Raw genomic sequence first — 18,721 nt, 5'->3', positions numbered from 1 at the left:
TACTAAAAATCAGCAGCACAAAACTTCAAATAGTCGTGCTAAAAGGTAGATTAAAAAGGTCTTGGCACATCAATTTACAAATTCCAAGGTATGTAACTATTATTGTGAAAGGATAAAAACATTAACAGTCTGTGGATTGCCAGAGAACACAAAACACTGTCAACATCTGAGCTCACGCAATGGTTGGATCATACCCATGGCGATTCCCTTATAGTGGAGATGACCTTTTTTCTTTTTTTCTTTTTTTTTTTTTTTTTTTGCCACTAGAGGTAGGTAATTATATATTCTCAGACATAAATTTGTGGTCATATTCAACCATATTTTTTGTTTTTCTGGAGTAGTATTGGTACTTTTACAATAGAGAAGTTTAGATGTAGGCTTCTTTGTTTGCGGAGTTGCTCTGTTGGGCCTGGTCTGGCCCGTTTTCAGGATGAGTGATGTCTTCACTTGGCTGAATCATTACTTGAATGCGCTGTTTAAAGAACAACAATAAATGCGAGGCAGTCAAAATACCATTTCTAAGGTTACTTTTTTCTTTTTAAAAACAAGTCAATCCTAAACACTTCTGTCTAGGCATTGGAGCTTAAATGAAAAATTCTGTCTATCTCCTAAGGGCCCAAAAAGGCAGTAAGTCACGTACACTCAAACCGGCTTTAGCTGTGTTCTCAACATGACAGTGGGCGTTCAAAGACCACATGCAAAATGGTAGATGCCACCACGCATTACCAACTGAGCATGTCTAGGGGAAAGCAATGAGGGGGACTGCAGTGGGGGGCAGGTGAGGACAGACCCCACTGAGAGCCCACAGGTCACGCACAGAGGCTGCAAGTTTGCGGTGGGGGACTGAAAGCTGGATCTGGGACGTGATGGTGACCCTCCCCAGGGAGCAGAATGGACTAGAGAGTATTGGCTGCAGCTTCTGGGAGTTACTACCTCCAAGGATACAACAGGTAAAGTAGACTTGTATTTAAGATATTTTATTTCTAGTCCTTTTGTGTTCTCCTTTCATAAAGGTTATCTGCCTCAATTCACATCGAGGAAGAGCCCAGGTTTGATCGTCAAAGCCTGTGGGTGGTGCAGGCTCCTCCAATTATCTGATGGTCATTTGTCAATGCTTTCAAAAACAAGACCACAGCAAGATTGAGATGAAGAACTGTTACTGTGGTCTTACACAACTCTACCTGAGAAGCAGCTATATTGCAGAGCAACAATTCTCCCTTTGCACACAAATGTTTCCATAAGACCAAGGGAAAGTTATTCAAAATGTAGCAGCTAAGAATGAGCAGAGAGAAAAAAAATGGAAATTTTTTGGTAGACTTCTCTGAAGTGCCACTGAGTCTTCTAAAATTTGCTGAAGACAAATATTTGGATCAAGATCTAAGCAATTCATGAGGCATTGCTCGTCAATTCTGCTTAAGATCATCTGTCCCTTTGCAAAGATGGCTCTGTCAGCTGATTTTAGAATATTCCAGAAATTCTGACAAATTAATTTTGACAATCTTTCGTTCCCACAATCATAGAAGACAGTGATATATGTTTCAATACTCATGCTGAAGAAGTGTCTGTTACACACAGAACGAGATTATTGGCTGGAGAGGGAAAACTGAGATAAAAAACATTAAGTATGGCAATTGTATTTAATTATGTAGGTAATTACTAAACAGTGTAATGGTCAATAACCTCGTTAACATTTCGCACTCCTTTAACAGCATTTCTCTGAGGATCTTAAAATGGATTTAAGCCATACAATGCCCCTCTCACATGGGAAGCGTCCTTTCCTTTTAGCAGACAGAATAAGGAATCAGGGAGAAGCACAGTGCAATGAAAAAAGTCTGCTAATGTTCTTCATGAAGTAACTGTTCATAGAAATCCCTTAAATAAAGACTAAAGGGAAGTGCAGCATAATCATAAAATATGCTCCCAGGATTTTATGTGTACTTTCCCTCAGCTGCAGGAGAACAAGGCAGCCGTTGGAACTTAGAACAGGTGTAATGCTCAAATAAGGGCTCAAATCTGCGATCCCATTGCAGGGAGATGCTAGATAGGGTCACTACGAGCACACTCATGGGAACCAAGAGTTATGTGGGTTTAGTCCTAAGAGTCCGATTCCAATTCTTTAAAGCGTCACCTGCCTCGGTACATGACGGTTTGTCTTGCGTTAATAAGGACAAATTTACATATTTTGTAAACTGCTACTTTGTTGTCTAGGTGTAAGGAGCTGGGATGTAAAGTGTCTGGAACTGTCAAAGCCCAGAGATAAGGACCCCATGTAATCGGTGAATTATGTTTCACAGCAGATAGTACAGACACCGCCTTTGTTTTGTCTGTTTGGTACTTGTTTTTCAGCTCGATGCAAAAATACCTGGGCTAAGCAAGTGAGGCCACAGGATACATAGTAGAAAAGAGCTGCCCGGCAGTCTTTTATCAGTGTGCACAGGTCTCACAAGATGAAATCACAGTCAGGAGAAAGACTTACCTGTTTTAAGGAGCCTTTCAGGGTTAGAAACATATATGCCATATAGCCTGGTATCAGCACCATCGAAGACAAGGCCATGAACCAGCCAACCCCTTGGCCCCATTTTGGGAAAACGTAACTTCCCATTGTGAGAGGAGTCATTTGGACAGCACTGAAGATAAATACTCCCTGCAAAATACAGTGGAAAAGAAGATTTGGATGAGATTTCCAGCGTGTTCTGCATTCAAGAGTTTTACTGGATTGACTTAGACCTCAAGCCTGCCTTGACATCCAGACAAGGAGAAAAGGGTTCCTTTGGTCCCCGGCGATGGTTGCCGGGCACTTGCTTGTAGATGGGGCCGGCAGGTCAGTCTTCCCGATGGAAGTTGCAGAAAACAGGCAAATGTCAGCCCACTGCACTGACTGATTCCCCACTAGCTTAACCTCTAGTGCGGGAATAGGTCAATAACTGAACCGTAATTCTGAAATTGTTTGTTTGTTTCTACTAACTTTCTTATTGGAGTAATAGTATCAGTAGAGTTCTAGGAGTCAGCAACAGACTCCTAGAGGCTCTGAATAAGAAATGTTCTTTCAAGCCTGACTCTGCACTGACGTCTAATATCCCTCCCTAAGAGTGCTCGGACCAGAGGCTTTGATATCATTCAGACCCTCTGAATAAATTCATCATGGAAAATGAAGACAGTCAGAATGGAACCTGCAGTTCAGTAAGTGGCCACAGATTTGTCTGTATAACAAAACTTATCTTATGAAATTCAAAAACCACTTTGAATTTTTCAATAACAAGAGGTGAAGAGATAGTTTCCCCAGATGTTTCTTACCAAACTTAATGTTTCAAGTTAACACGATATTTTCACATACATAACCTACATCTCAGATTATCCAGGTATGCGGGTACGGGATATCCACTGGTACTAGTGGAGTCCTCGGATAACCTGCACAAAATCAGCGGGAAGGGGGCTATTGGGAAAGATGGGGGTCCTGGGGAATAACACCTGCATACCCATGTATACCGTACCATTGATCAGCAGCACTTGTGGGTTGCTTTTGTGTTGTTTTCAAACAGATGACCTGTAAATATGGTATTTCTTCCTTTAAGTTCCCAAGAAAAACTCCTATCCCATTTCAAATGTCTAAAACAGCCTGCATCAGGGAACCTGCTAAACTGAACCAGCAAAGAAGGAGGCTCATTCTGATCCCAGCTTCAGGTCTTGTGCAGAACATACTCCCTGAGAGCAGAACCTCGAGTGGCAGATTTTATTAGCACATCATCATCACCTGTGAACTTGCACTGGACAACAAATTCTGTTGAAGACTTTACAAGACAGGAGAAATCTGGTAAGTTGTACATACAATATTGGTCATCTTCCTACTATATCACTGAAATAAACAAAATGCATTTTTTATGTCTTCCTGAAGACTTATTTTCAGAAAAATGAACTCCACCTTCGTCTAGGTACAAATGAACCAAGGAACCCTCAGTATAAACACATTTCTGTGCCTCTCTAGTGCTCTTTGTTTGCTTTTTTACAGCCTTGGGCTACCTATATGGGAATATCGGAGAAATATCAGTGAGTGGGAAGTATTGGGTCATGTGTAATAGTGTCTACTTGATTATGGTTTTTTATATTGCATCTGGGTTGGCTACATTATGTGTAGTAAATTTACATTACTTTGCTTATTATTTCAAGTTGTACAGTATGGGCTTAGCTGGATAAAGCTTAAAAGCTGGAAAAGACTGTACTGTGGTTTCCAGCGCAAAAAATCCTTGCAAGGTTTGCCAGAAAAAAAGGTACCAATGTAGTATAAACTGAGTAATATATTCCACTGAATCCCGTGAGAGAAGAACATCCATTCGTAATCCTAGTCTGTTACCAGAATAGTGCCTGTGAAGGAATTCAGTTAGTTTTGTGCATATGGAAAATGTAGACTTTAGAGAGATTGCTAAATTTTATGTAAGAATACAAGAAATGGTCAAAATTTGTTTCTGACAGTTTTCTATCTCTGCCGATCAAACTCTTGAAAGTTACTATTTGCAGAGGACTAATACAAATCTTGAAATTGAACAAGGTTTCTTTTCTTAGGGCACAGGCTTCCTCTAACAACACTGGGTTTTGCCTATTGTCTTTAATGGAATTGCTCAAATCCTTAAAAAGGAACGAGGTCGGTGCTAATATGAACCTGTGGGGGTGGAAATGACAATGCTGTAGTATATTTGCCACCGCATTTACATCCTTTGAATCATATAATAAAAGTTTGTTTCTTACTGCCACAATGATAGGAGTGAAAAATGACCAGCAGAGTTTCCACCAGATGCAGGGTCTGTATCCCACCATCTCTTGGATGTTGTCATAAAATCTATTAACACCTAAATGTAGAAATAAGAAACAGTATAGAAACATATCAGATAATGGATTCAATTGAAAGCTCAGTGGTTTTGAGAGACACTGTCATACATGATGAGGTATAATTGGAAGCTCTATCCAGCCCCCAACATAACTTTTCACCTATCTGAACGGGAAAGAAATGTGCAAACTCAGAAGCACCAAGAATCATTTGTTCTCATTCTTTCACATCATAATTAATTAATTACCGACCAGCAAACATATTCCCATGCAAAGGCTGAGGGAATCTGTACATCTGAAGGTCGGATGCAATAAATTGCCCTTGGTTAATTTAAACTCTAAGTCTCATTAGAAGGAGAGATTTAGAATGATATTTTACAAATTAAATTTAAAAAAAAAAAAATCCATCCTAGTGTTAACCGGCTTCACTCTGTGTGAATATATGCACATCAGATACACACACAACTGCATATGAAATCAGAGTAGCCCTTCTGCTGCTGCTGATACCTACCAGCACTCCATCATCTTCTAGAAGATATGTCTATCATATTATTTATAACTTTGTATTTGATTTCTTCATGTTTTAGCTGGTGTATTTTTCCATTCGCATTTGCTGGGTTCATACACAGTATGTCTCCCCTATAAAGTGCTCTTAAGCCCATTAAAAGCCAGCAGAAAGACTGCTGTTATCTAGCTCTGAATCAGTTTTGTAAAATAAGATGAAGTGCCTTAGTAATCAGGGGAGTAGGTCCTTGGACTAGCTAACACAGAACTGAGGTCAAATGCACAAATACTCTGGCAAGAATATCATACGTATTCATTAATCTTTATACCCCGAGCTTCTCAGTCCAGACTTCTGGATATTTTAGGGCAATTATGCAAGATCAAACTGACCAAGGAGCCCGGCTCTCACTGCAAGATCCTAGAGTGACTGTGTCATTTCTGGAAATGAAACGTTACGAAGTCCAAAAGACTTAAGTCATTATGTTGCGAACAGCAGTACCTAACACCTCGGAAGACCCAGGCTTTCCAAGGAAGGGAGACAGGAAAAAAGAGGGAGATGTCACCTATTTAGTATTTCTGAAACACTTAGCATCTAATGACTTCCAGGCTTATACACGGGATGTTTAAAAGAGGCAGAAATACCTTCCACAAGCCAACATTGAGTTCTCAGTGGAATGACGTGCATATAAAACAAGGCCAGTTTCAGTTCCACCCTCAGCATGTGCACATACAAAAGAACAAATCAGTAGATGAAGTATCCTTCTGATGTGCAACACTTATGGAAAAAATAAAAACTGAGTTGTTTACCGTAGCACCAGGATATTGAGATGCACTCAAAGAATACAAGGAACAAGAGACTCATTCCACTGGCAGAGTAGTAGTCAAAAAGCTTAAACACATAGATTCCACCCTAAAACATATAAGAAGGAAGTGTTAAAATAAATAGTAAGGACTCTAATTTCAAAACAGGTTAAAATGCAAGCTAAAAACTAACAGTGACAAATAGGTTAGGGACATATTAATGTAAATTAATTAAAGTTAACAGGTTAAAGTCTTAACAATGCTTGAGGTCAATACTGACAAAAATCAGATTACTGCTAGAATTCAATTCACTGATTTGATTTCACTTTTACTCCTTTTTGTTCAACGATTCAATCACTTCCCTGAAACAGTCTGCAATCCAGTAGATCACAGAAGCAATGAAGGACATCCCTAGCTACCACTTGTTGGACTGTGTAGATTTGTATGTTTTTGTCCCCTGAAGCATGAAGCAGGCAGCACTGCACCCACGGACTACAGCCATTTTACACTTACAAGTTCACATCTGCCGCCTGAAGTCTTTAGATAGTGTCAATGAGTGATAGATCCCTGCCACTTCATTGGTTTGTAATGATTCCTGGTTGGGGCCGCGGAAAGGAGAAATAAAACTGATGCTGTATGTCAGACATAAGATCATATTCTTCTGCAGAACATACCTGAGTAATATTGGACAGTCCTATCAGATAGGAAACAATGCATACAACAGCAATGAAGATTTCTCTTCGATTGCGCAGTAACTTCGGAAATTCATCCACCAAAGCTGTTATGAATCCTTCCACTGTGCAGAACTGCAAGTAAAGTTAGAAATAAAATACAATGCAATGCACTACAACAGCGGGATTACATTGAGGGGAGGAGTTTCCAATACTACTCATCACCGGGCCTTACAGCTGCATCCATTAAATGATAAATGAAAATTCACTTGACTTCAGTGGAAGTAGTGCTTCTGAATATCCTTGTTTCTGTCTAAAAAGATTTGTGCAAAAAGATTTCCAGCTAGAAAAACACTCAAAATTCCAAATTACGAACTACAGCACGTGCTTTAGGAAGATAAAGTGCTCTTTCTTGTGACAGAAGACAATACACCTGCAGTTGAAGGTTTTGACCCCTAGATCCTTCAAAAACATACACTTCTTCCTGTGATTTACTCATGCACATGAAAGCAATAGACACAAAAAGTGTAATCAGATCAGCGCTTCAGAGTGAAGCTTAAGGACACAAGATTGATTCTCATATGTTATAAATCAAATACTTTTTGTATCCCCAGAAAAGTCAATGCAATAGTAAGGTTTTTGCTGAGGATGTGATCTTCCAAATGGAAAGCACAGCCGTACGTCAGATTTTTACTGAATGTATATATTCAAAATAAATGTCATTATGATGGCTCAAAAAATGAAAAACGGGAGGTATGTAAATTTTTATTAATCTCCAGCAGCGCAATCAGAATTTAACCAACGGATTTAGTTCCTGTAAATGACGCATATGAAATGTTTCACTGACAGACAGAAAATGAAGAAAGCATGACAGCCTGTAGATATATATTCTTTTTAATAATATTAGACTACCTTCCTCAGCTGTTAGTTGCCTAGAGACAAGTTCTTTCAAGAATATTTTTGACCCAATTAATTCCACAGTAGTTTCCCCCTAGATTGAGCAATAGGTTTTAATGTCAAGCCTGAAGCTTACTGAAAAACAAAGAAATAGAAAAGATACATTTCCAGCTTCCTTTCATGTTGCAAGATAAAATGCCCTCTTGGTCTTTTCTGTATTTTTGTTCACAGGCAGAAGTCAACTTGGATTTAGAGAAAACGATGGATTTTCTTTACTGAAAGACCAGTACAGTACTAAGCTAGTAATTCTCTTATTTCTTTAATTGCTATGAAGACTGTGCTAATGACTGTAAGGTGCTGGTTTAACAACTGCAACTGATTGCAGGGAGATTAACACATCTGCCTACGATCGGTCACACACAAATGACAAAACATTTCAGCAGGCAGAAGGGACGTCCCTGACAAAGTCAGTCCTGAAAGTATGCTTTGAAAAATACGACAGGCTGCTTTCTTTACTGCTTACATTATAGTTGCTATCTGTATAGAATTACTACTGATTCATGAATGCTTTTGTTGGACATAGACCTTTCTAGTATGTAGAGTGCTTTTTCTTGTTCTGCGTGCTTTTTGTTTGTTTCGCAATAAACATTTTTTAATGATTGCATGAGTTAATTATTTCATTATTTAATCTAGACAGTAACTCTGGAGAAATACCTTATTTGGATTTGTAAAACCTCTAGGTTGTGCCTTCCCATTAACTTTCAGTTGTCAGATACCATCTATAACTCTTAGCTGAGGCCTGAACCAACAAAGTCCTGATCCCTACCATTGGGAGGTGATTTCAGAACATGCGAAGATGCAGAATGGCCTCACTAATGAGCCTCCTGCCTCCTGAATTTGCTCCTGACATTCACATGCTTAAAACAAAATGTGTGCTGCATCTTTTTGCTCCATGTGGTAAGTTATGAAGTCGCCTTTCAGAAATATTTGTGCCATCTAAGTGTCTCCTACATTGATGACCTCTGCAAAGGTGTTCTTAGTATTGTGATGGAACAGTTAAGATTTCAAAGAAAGTTCCTTTCATCTGCAGAATAAATTTTCTGCACATTTTGTATATGCTTCCAACAGTTCATGAAAAAGCAAGTGTCTAGTATCAGAAGTGTCTTAGTATCAGTTTTTGACTATCCCAGGCTCCTTGAACCTCTTAAGTCTTTCCTGCCCTTAGTGCCTCCAGTTATTTATCTGATTATTCCAGAAATCATTCTGCGCCTCTAACTGCTGGCAGTGCAGAATGCATAGAGAGAGGCCAACCTTGCAGAAAATGTGTTTTTGATATTAATTTTTACACTAGTTTTACCTGGCTGTCAATTCCGAGCATAAGCAACATGGAGAAGAACAGTATTGCCCACAAAGGAGAAATCGGTAACTGTGTCACTGCTTCTGGATAAGCTAGAAATGCCAGTCCAGGCCCTGGTAGGAGAAACAGGAGAGAAAATGTCTATGTTATTGATTGGGTGTTGTGATTATTTGCTCCTATTGATACATAGGTTTTAGGTTTATTTGAAGGACTCAGCTATGGATGCAGCATCTGACCAGGGATTTCAGCTTAATCACTGTTCACTGATCAAGAAGTCAGTGCATGTATCTTGCTTTTAAAATGAACCAACCAAAACAAAGCAGAAAAACCCCAAATCCCAAACCAACCAACCAAGCAAAATACTAGATGCGGTTCAGAAGCTGCTCCTGAGAGGCACTTTTGTATAGCAAAGACAGGGAGTGTTATCCTTGGCTAGGATTACATCTTCAGCTACTCATCAGCTTTCTCTCCCTCTCAGGTAGTTATTGATAGCTGTAAGATTCTGCTTTGCGCCAAGTAGTTCAGAAGAGAAACAAAGACAGCTCAGAAATGGAGAAGACACTTTCCAGCATATACAGTATTCCCATTTGCTATTCCATTCCATTAATTATCTTAAAATACATATTTTAATAAATTATATAGTTGTAAAGAGGCAAACCTTTCCATTTGTGTTCCTACTAACTGCTGATGGGGGCATAGTGTTGGAAGGAGAATATAAATTCTTATTAAAAAAGAAGGAGCTCTTTTTGTTGTTATAGCGTGGAAACCAGCCGATGTCAGGTTAAGAGTGAAACCTGTAGCAGACTAAATAATCACAGAAATAAAATTACTGTGCGTCACCTAAGGAGGGTATCCGATTTTTCAGTTTTCATTAAAAGTAATTCTGTCTGTGATAATTGGTTGGACGCTTTCAAACCAGTGAAGCAAGGATTGGCATTAGGCACCTGAATTGCCACAGTAAATGCAGTGCAGATTTTGAAAGAATTATTTGCTAGCGATAGCAGATATGATTGGAATGCCTTCCAAATGGCAGTAGTAAAAGCAAAATAAAATAAATATGTTCTTAATTTGACTCTGTTACACATTCCACCAAAATGCAGCTACACCTTTTAATACTACTATTTGTTTTACAAAGCTGTATAAAAGATCGCAAAACAACATGTCTCATGGTGCTAAAAAAAGCATCAGTTTCTGAGCTTGCTAGGAGGAATAGAAGCCTTAATTAAAAGGTCAGATTTCCAAATATCCTTCGCAATTACTGGCCACAGCAGGTCATGTGCATCTTTGAAAAGTCTATTGTCTTAGGTACCTTAAAATGTATTTAGGAGCTTAATATGATATAAAAATATTGTTTTGTTTGCAGGTGTAGTCTTTATATAGTTACATCCATATCAAATACATAAATCCAAGAAGCTTATTTCACACACCACTGACTTTCCAGAGCATTTTTTGACAACAGTATATGCCTTCGTAATTTTTTTTTTGCTAATTTCTTTAATGTGTAGTTTATTGAAGATTATTTTCAGGGTTTAAATTCTCTGCTTTTCTAACTAAGGGAATATTTCATCAATGGGATATGTTTTCTAGTATAAAAAGACATATTTTGTCCACCAGCAACTTCCAACCAAGCTTTCAGTTATCGGATCCCTCCCTGTGGCCAGAACTGCTAAATGAGTATCTGGTACACCAGCTGGGTCAGGGCAACCATCTGCTCTGCTCCTTTAAGCTTTTTCATCTGGAAGAAAGACAAGGAACTGCAAAAAGAAAAAAAAAAATAGCAGAATCCTTCCATGGACATCTTACTGCCCTAAGTAAAATGACTTTCATAATAAAGCTTTCCCATAAAATTGGCTGATAGCTGTAGGTCTGAACAGGTGAGAAATGGATCTGCCTCAAAGGGCTTAACCTCAAGAAACAATAAAAAGAACTTAAAAACCTAACTGAATTTGAGAATATAGGCTCCTAAAACATAATGACCATTATTCCTCTTTTCAGCTCACTTTTAAGACTTTCAGTAGCAAAAAGCTCATAATCTGATGCCACAGCTAAGCACTGAAGCAGCTAACTGTGCTGCCACCTCTTGTCAACACGTTCCCTGTAAGCAGTATTCATCAGCATTCATTGTGTCGGTCCAGGATGAGTCTCTGGCTGACCGCTCTCCACACCAAAGGCCTGAGAGCACCAGGCAGGCAGGCAGGGAGGGAGTCTGCTCGACATGATGTGATTTTGCTGGTGCTGCCTTGAGAGGTTTGAAACAATGCTCTCCCTTTTGCAATCGGTACGGGCAATTGAAATGACGGGGAGCGGCGGCATGTTTGGAGGGAGGGATTTTGAACAATTATATGAAGCAGTTGGATACAACATACAAACACAAAAAATAACTGATGCCACTGAACAACTTAGAGAAAAATATATTGGATACCTGATGCTGCAACATCTGCAATAGGCCTCTTTGTGACATTAGCCATGAATCCAACAATGGAGAAGATGACAAAGCCAGCAAACATGCTTGTGCATGAATTTATGCAGCACACTATGATGGAGTCCCTGAAATAAAGGGAAGGTGCTTTAAGCAGTAGGTAAAGCAATGCTACTGTTCATCAGTACATTACCCTTTTTTTCCTGTGAAAAGATTTCGTGATTTCGTATTTCACAGTTCAGGTTCCATTTCATGCCAGACAAGTCATACCGTCTCTCCCATTAGTGTAAGTGCACTTATACCTCTCATTCCTAGTTAGATATAATATTTAATACTCAGAGCTGAGACTACACTTTATTTCAATGATACAGTACACCACAAGACAGAATCCAGCTCCTGCTGAGACAGGGGAGTGCCACTGTGATATGCGCAGGCATCTGCTTACCTGTAAACATTATTGTGGAAAGGGTTGTAACTTCCAAGGGCAATCAGTGAACCAAGACCCAAACCATAGGAGAAGAAAATCTGTGTGGCAGCATCCAGCCAAACCTGATTGCAGGAAATAATTTTTTTAAAAATCTGTTTCTGCACTTGAGGAGCAGGTCATATGTCTGAAAGGTGAACAGTTAGTAGTGAAACTTTTGTTTACAAGGAGTGAATATTTACCTCAGAGTCTGAAAGCTTACTGAAGTTGGGAGTTATATAGAATAAAATGCCTTCCTTTGCTCCAGGCAGTGTTACACCACGGAAGAACAAGATAAGCAGCATAACATAGGGATAAGTAGCAGAGAAATATACCACCTGATGTGAAGAAACAAGACATTGTAAGTGTGGAAGGAAGAACGATCTATGCTTGTTAACACTTCAGAAAATATTTGCTCCCTAAAAACACTGTAGCAGCAACTGAGACTTTTAAAATTGAAGCATTTATCCGTGGAAAAGCTTGGTGAGGAAAGGGGAGTGCCTACTACAGAATTCCCTAAACACCATGTCCACGAGGCCGGTGGCTGTTGCTGACTTTCCCGAAGGCAGAATTAAGTGGGCTGGGATATTTTTGCACAAGGGGCTTGTGCTTGTCTTTTTTTGTATTCAACAAGGGGAGCTCCCTAAAACACAAGGTTCTGGTACTCCTACGCTGCTTGTAGAACAACATCTGTTAAATGTATTTTTAACACTGTATATAACCCTGTATTTTTAACACTCTCTCCTCACCTATGTTTGATATGGTTGCCCTACAGAATCCTACTCTCTTGCCTTTTCAAAAGCGTTATAACAAAAAGACGCTATGAAGTCAGAATCCAAAGAAACACTCAGCCCTTTTTTGCCGACTTCTTTGCAGACATGAGAAATGAAAAGGTTTGGTCTGAGCTCAACTAGGCCATGTTCAACATGCAGCTTGAAGTGGGTCACAACTATCACGGCAAAAGTTAACAATTCATTCTTTCAGTGTGAAAAAATCCTAGTCCTCTACACCAGGCCTGAGGTCTCATAACCCGAGCCTTCGGTTGCCACCAGGCCTCATGGCTGTGGCTTTTCATTTCCCTAAGATTTCTTCCTGCTGTTTTAGGAGGGGAGAGAGAGGTATATGCCAATGTCAGATGCTGTTGCCTTTTCATTCCTGGAGAAAGGTCTGCCAATAATATAATTTCCTTTAATTCATTAGTAAATTCTATTTTGTACTCAGAAACCAGCCAGGCTCCAGGAAGCACAGCATGCAAGCGTGCCTGTGGTAAGAACCACCTATGGCTCTCATTTATCATAAGGAATGCAGGGAGGAACTCTTATATGCAATACAGCTTCAACACTTACATATCTAAGTCCAGCAAGAGCTGTGCAATAAATTAAGCCAAAACACTGCACCCTCACTCTATTGCTATGCCAAATAGCTAGAATATTCAACCCCTTAACAAGCAGACATATTTTTAGGCAATTTTATACCTGGCAAAGCCAAGAAGTCTATAAGCGAACATACCATCCAAGACTGTGGTCAGAGCTAGCTACAGAGGAGCCGGCTCTTTCAAAAACACGGCGCTGTATCAATTCAAGAAAAGATAGAAGTGAAATACTTCACAGAGCTATTCCAGAAAAACTATCCCCAGTGCCTCTTACCTCAAGAATTTTCAGAATATTTGAGTAAAATGGGCATTTTTAATTGAAATGTATTTACAGTACTTTTTAATCTTACCTTTCCGGTCCAGCCTACCCCCTTCCAGATACAAAAATACACCAGAATCCAGGCAATTGCTAGAGTAATGGCAAGCGGCCATCGGATTTGCCCCGGTTTTTCCAATCCATCAGTCATTTGGTGCATGTTGCGTCTAGAATAAGCCAACAGAATGGTGCATTTGACAACAGATTCAGAAGATAGTATATGAATGACAACAAGCTGATCCTTGCATATGCACAGGAACGATATAGAGAAAAATAATCTGCTTACTCCCAGAATTCGACTACGGCACTTGTCATGTTGGTGGTGTTTGCTAAGGTGTAGTTGGAGAAGCAGCGGTCAGTGTTCCATGGGTTCTCACAGTGTTTCCAAGGAAGAGTCTATTTAAGAAAAAGAGAGATAAAAACCTAAGTAGTCAAACACTTTTTAAGTAAGCACTACCTCAGGTATCTCTCTCTTTACTAGAAATGACAGTTGAGTGGAGAACTAACATACTTTGAGTTCTGCAGTGCACTGATCTCTCTGGGGTGCATGTCTGCCACATAAGTTCTTTACCTTCATAGCAATTGTGTGAATCAGATGTGAAAATATTTCTTCCTTTCTTTAATACATCAGCCCAAACGCTTTGGAGTCTGATACGCCTCTCAGCATGTGCGAGTATATTGAGTGTGCTACAAGAAACAAGGGCAGCAGAAAGGACCTCCTGGAGGTCCTGTTACCTCTTGTTGCACTAGATGTAATAAAGGTGTGATGGTTATTGATCAGAGATTTCCACTTTCCCCTCAGGTCAGAGGACAATTAGAAAAATGTAAACTTTCTATTTCTTTACATGCATTTTCTACGTGTGCATTACATTAAGTTATCTTTCAGAAGTTCTGAGAAGCAGAACCTGTTTCCTCATGATATCCATTGGAATGAATCTCATTTAGATACAACTTAGATATGCTTCTTATGGCCAATCTTGGAAAATCCTCTCACAGAAAATGTTGTATCAGGGTACTGCATGTTTTAAATACAAGGATAAGAGGCTTCAAGGGACTTAGAAGTTAATATTCATCTAATATGGGCCAGTGCACCACTTCCAGACTAAGACTGACCTTTCACATCCGTAACAAATCTGAGGATAACAAAAAAAGAAATTATCGTGTCACTCCCAGACAGTCATTAATGCAAATTTGGTCAAGGGACAATTCTTTAAAGCTGAGAACAAGCAAGCATGAACAAAATTTGTAGAAGAGACAACAATTGAACAATAACGCATTAATTATTGAGACTTATGTAAGAATGCTTCTTCAGATGGCCAAAACCCACAAATCAGACAAGACCTACTCAGCTGATGAATCATCCTTGAGGGGACAAAAAGGCAGCTAAAAATAAAGTTAAAAGGATAGAAAACACAGCGACAATAACAACAATGAATGGAAGTTCAGAGCTAATCAAATCAAACCTTCCATTCCATGGGGATTTCTTCAATAAACCCCTCCCCTATTAAAACACATTGCAATGATACAATTTCCCAAAAGGCTAACATTTGTGTGGCTGCTATTGAATTAAAAAAATATCAGTTATACGCTAGAATTTTTCTCAGGGGAATGACTAGCCTGTAGGCTCAAAGGCAAAGGGGTACTCGTACTCTCGTTAGCGTTGCCAGGACAAGGAGCCTAAAGCCGGAGCGTGACTTGCAGCTGCCTGGCAGGTAAGCAGAGAAGCAAGCAGGCATGCTTGCGATTAAAGTGCAGGGACAGGTAATAAGTGAAACTAAAAGGGTACAGATGAAAGAGTTATGGCTCTGAAGATTAAGATGAGGAAATTTAAACAAATTGTTAAGAAAGTGGCACCAAATGGTGCCTGTGGCACCAAAATGATCCATTATTATGTTTCTCCACTGGCATTCTTGGAACGGAATATTTTCCTCACAGTTTTCTATTCTACATTTCTTGTGGAGAAAAATAAAAAAATTAAAAAAGGATTTTTACAAAATAGGCTTCCTTAAGTAGGAAATGGCTTATCCCAGTGATTTCTATGCAGTTTGTGTTAACCTCACACCTTTACAATGAGACAGATTAATCAGCTATCTATATATCACTTTGCTTTACATTCCACAAACAATTCCAACCCCACCACCACCACCACCACACACACTTACAGTGGTAAAGGAATTATACAGGTAGTATATGGCCCATGAAATAATCACAATGTAGTAAATATTTAGCCAAAATGAAAGGACTGCAGCAGCTAGTCCCACACCTGTAAAGAAAACAAAAAGATAGAAAAGAAGGTAACTTTTAGTAATGTCTGTACAAGTGGCTATTGAGGACCTGCAGTTCAGAAGGACAAACACAACATATGGGGCAGATAGTTTCTACAAAATTTGGTAAATGGCGAGTTAAAATTTTAGAAGTACAATTTAAAAAGGTCATTAATTTGGGTGATAGTTCAGTCATCCATAAATTTAATCTTAGTGTCCAGTTCTCTGTGTGTTGCAGTAAGCAGTCACATCTGCTGCTGCTGAGATTTTGCAGTAGATTTTTACTTCTAGGGAAAAGAGCTAACTCAGCTCATTCTCTGAAAGAGCAGTCCCACAGAAACTTCTAACAGCTAGCCAGTTAGTACACTGATCAAAGTGCTTGATGCTTACTATAATGCTGTTATGTCATCTCAGACTAAAGAAATGTCAGGGGTTCCCCAATGAGAACGCCTTGCCACATGGAGACGACAGGGGTATTTTAAAATATTCAGGCTGGTGGCAGTTGCCACATGACACTAAACAGGAAATGCTCAAAACAATCAGTATAATGCAAACCAAGGTCTACACTTCACATTGTGCCACCTACCAACAGCAGTAACTTGAGCAAAGTTAAAATACTTATCTGTGAGAAACATTTTAATCTCTCTGGGTTTTCCCAATACAAAATTTCTCAGAAAAAAAAAACATTCTAAACAAACTTGTAGCTCACCCTGTGCTAATTGTCAGTCCTACTGTGTGAAGTAATTTATAACTCAATGTGTAACTTGCTCCTCTATTGGTCCAGAAGTCAGCTCAGGAGCTCTTAGGTGTCAAAGGATTTGGAATTAGATGGTCAAAAGCACAGTTTGTGAGTTTTGTAGGTCTATGCAGAATTTAGATTAAACCCCTGAGGTTCTAGCAATGAGCAACCTCAAAGTAGCTAAAAATCTAAGTATGGAGTGAGCTTGTCTTAAGCAATTCAGCATGAAATTGCCATCTTTGAAGTGCCTGGCTTTTGAATTTCGATAAAAAACAACAGGAGATACAAACCTCTGTGACCTCAAACAGAAACAATATTCACCAAATTGCTGTGAACAGAGTTCCACAACTGCTCAGACAACTATTGCCAGATTTAATATGCTATTTTGAACAGGTTTTATATGTTCCTAATAAAAAATAAAAGTTTTTAAAGTTCAAAAATAAGTTTGTTGGGATTCTAATGCCTAACTCTTGCTACTTTTAATGTGGAAGGAATAAGACCTTAGCGTGTTTCAAAATTGTCAGTTACACCTCAGAAAATTAGAGTTTTCTGTAGAAAATGATAATTTAAGTAAAAATATGACGGCATAAAGAAATATCTTTGCCCTGTCACTTTGTGCAGCTTCTGCAACTTGGAAACAAATGGAAAGTAATCCAAATTCATACTGTACCTTTGAACATTGGAGCAAGCTTCCACACTCCAAGGCCTCCTATAGATGTATACTGACCAAGGGAACACTCCAAAAGAAACAGTGGCACTCCCGCAAAAATTAAAGTAAGGAAATAGGGAATCAGGAATGCACCTAAAAAGAAATAACAAAAAGTCTGTTGCAGTGGGGAAAAGCACTACTGAGTTTCCACTGTTTCCATCCCTATTATATGTGAAAAGAAACCCATTTTTTTTTTTGCTCAAGTGTAACATTTCAAAGAGGTTAGTGGAAAGCACATGCGCCCTTTGTAACCATTATCTCAAGAGGTGAAAGTAAGGGGAAAAATATATCTCCTAGTCATTTAAATATTTTCTGTTTAAGTAAAAAGCTAAAATCCAAAAGACTCTGTATTTTGTTGCCTTCATCTATCACAGGAGCATGCAGATAGCATAAAGGTTTTAACCACAACTGGCTGCTTTACAGATGAAGTTAGCCTTTTATGGTACGCTCAGAGTCAGTATTACAAGCCGTATGCAATTCTCTTAAAAACTCAGTCCAAAAGAAAGGGCTCTGAAGGGTTGGAGGACAACGTGCTCTTGTTCTGCTCCAATACCTTATGGTCTTTTAAGGCCAACTAGAAGTTAGAATAAACTCCAGAGAAGACCTCAAAGAAGAACACCACACTCCAAAATGGCTCCAACCCTCCTGGATAAGTGTAAAGAAAAAAAAAAAAAAAAAACAAAAAAAAAACAATTCCCCCCAAAACCTCCAAGACCAAAAAACACCTACACAGATGAAAAAGCTATTAAAACCAAGTTTTGTTTTACTGATAATTTTTATGGTGAATTCTGATATACAAACAAATCAGAGGTTGTAGAATGAAACAAAAAACATACCTCCACCATTCTTTCCACAAAGGTATGGAAATCGCCACACATTCCCTAAACCAATGGCATAACCTACACAGGACATAAGAAAGTCAAATTTTCCTTTCCAAGTATCTCGGTCTGGAAGATCCGTCTTCTTCTTCTGCACTTTTACTACCAAGGTTTTAGGCTTGTCATTGGTGATGGAAGCATCAACTTCCGTGGAGATCTGTCCATCTGCCACTTTCGTCCCGTTTGTCGCCATGTCTCTGGGTTTCGCTGGAGAGGCTCTGGCAGCGGCCGGACGAGAGATTTCAGCACCAGTCCACGTGGACAGCAGCTTTGCGGCTGGCGGTGACCCTACTGGGCAGCTACGGCTTCGGCAGGAAAATCACAGCCCCCCCAGTGCCGGGATGGGCTGTCAAATAGTCCGCGACCCCCTGCCGCCTTCTGGGTCGACCTGTAAAACACAAGAACACAGAATTCAGACTTGCTTCAGTGGTACTTTACGCAACTTAAAAACATACAGTGACCGGAGATCTCGCCGCTGAACGAGCTTTGCAATGTGAGTGTCTCATTGAAGAA

At 39.4% G+C, this 18,721-nt stretch overlaps 1 protein-coding gene across 1 annotated transcript; it reads right to left on the bottom strand.

Annotated features, from left to right (window-relative positions):
- Positions 1–65: 65 nt before the first annotated feature.
- Positions 66–18,401, bottom strand: SLC6A1 (solute carrier family 6 member 1; the record flags this gene model as incomplete). The annotated part of the gene is made up of 14 exons (XM_082487843.1): positions 66–472; positions 2,477–2,644; positions 4,741–4,841; positions 6,130–6,232; positions 6,798–6,929; positions 9,049–9,161; positions 11,471–11,595; positions 11,913–12,016; positions 12,134–12,268; positions 13,653–13,785; positions 13,905–14,014; positions 15,781–15,881; positions 17,292–17,423; positions 18,167–18,401. The coding sequence occupies 14 exons, from the start codon at positions 18,399–18,401 to the stop codon at positions 368–370; spliced, it is 1,797 nt and encodes a 598-aa protein (XP_082343969.1). The 3' UTR covers positions 66–367.
- Between the last annotated feature and the right edge of the window lie 320 nt (positions 18,402–18,721).

This window comes from Vanellus vanellus (assembly GCF_965231255.1).
Source record: "Vanellus vanellus genome assembly, chromosome: 9".
In the NCBI taxonomy this organism is placed as follows: domain Eukaryota; kingdom Metazoa; phylum Chordata; class Aves; order Charadriiformes; family Charadriidae; genus Vanellus; species Vanellus vanellus.
Note: the sequence above shows the minus strand (reverse complement) of the source record. Positions and strands in the feature narration are given on the sequence as shown.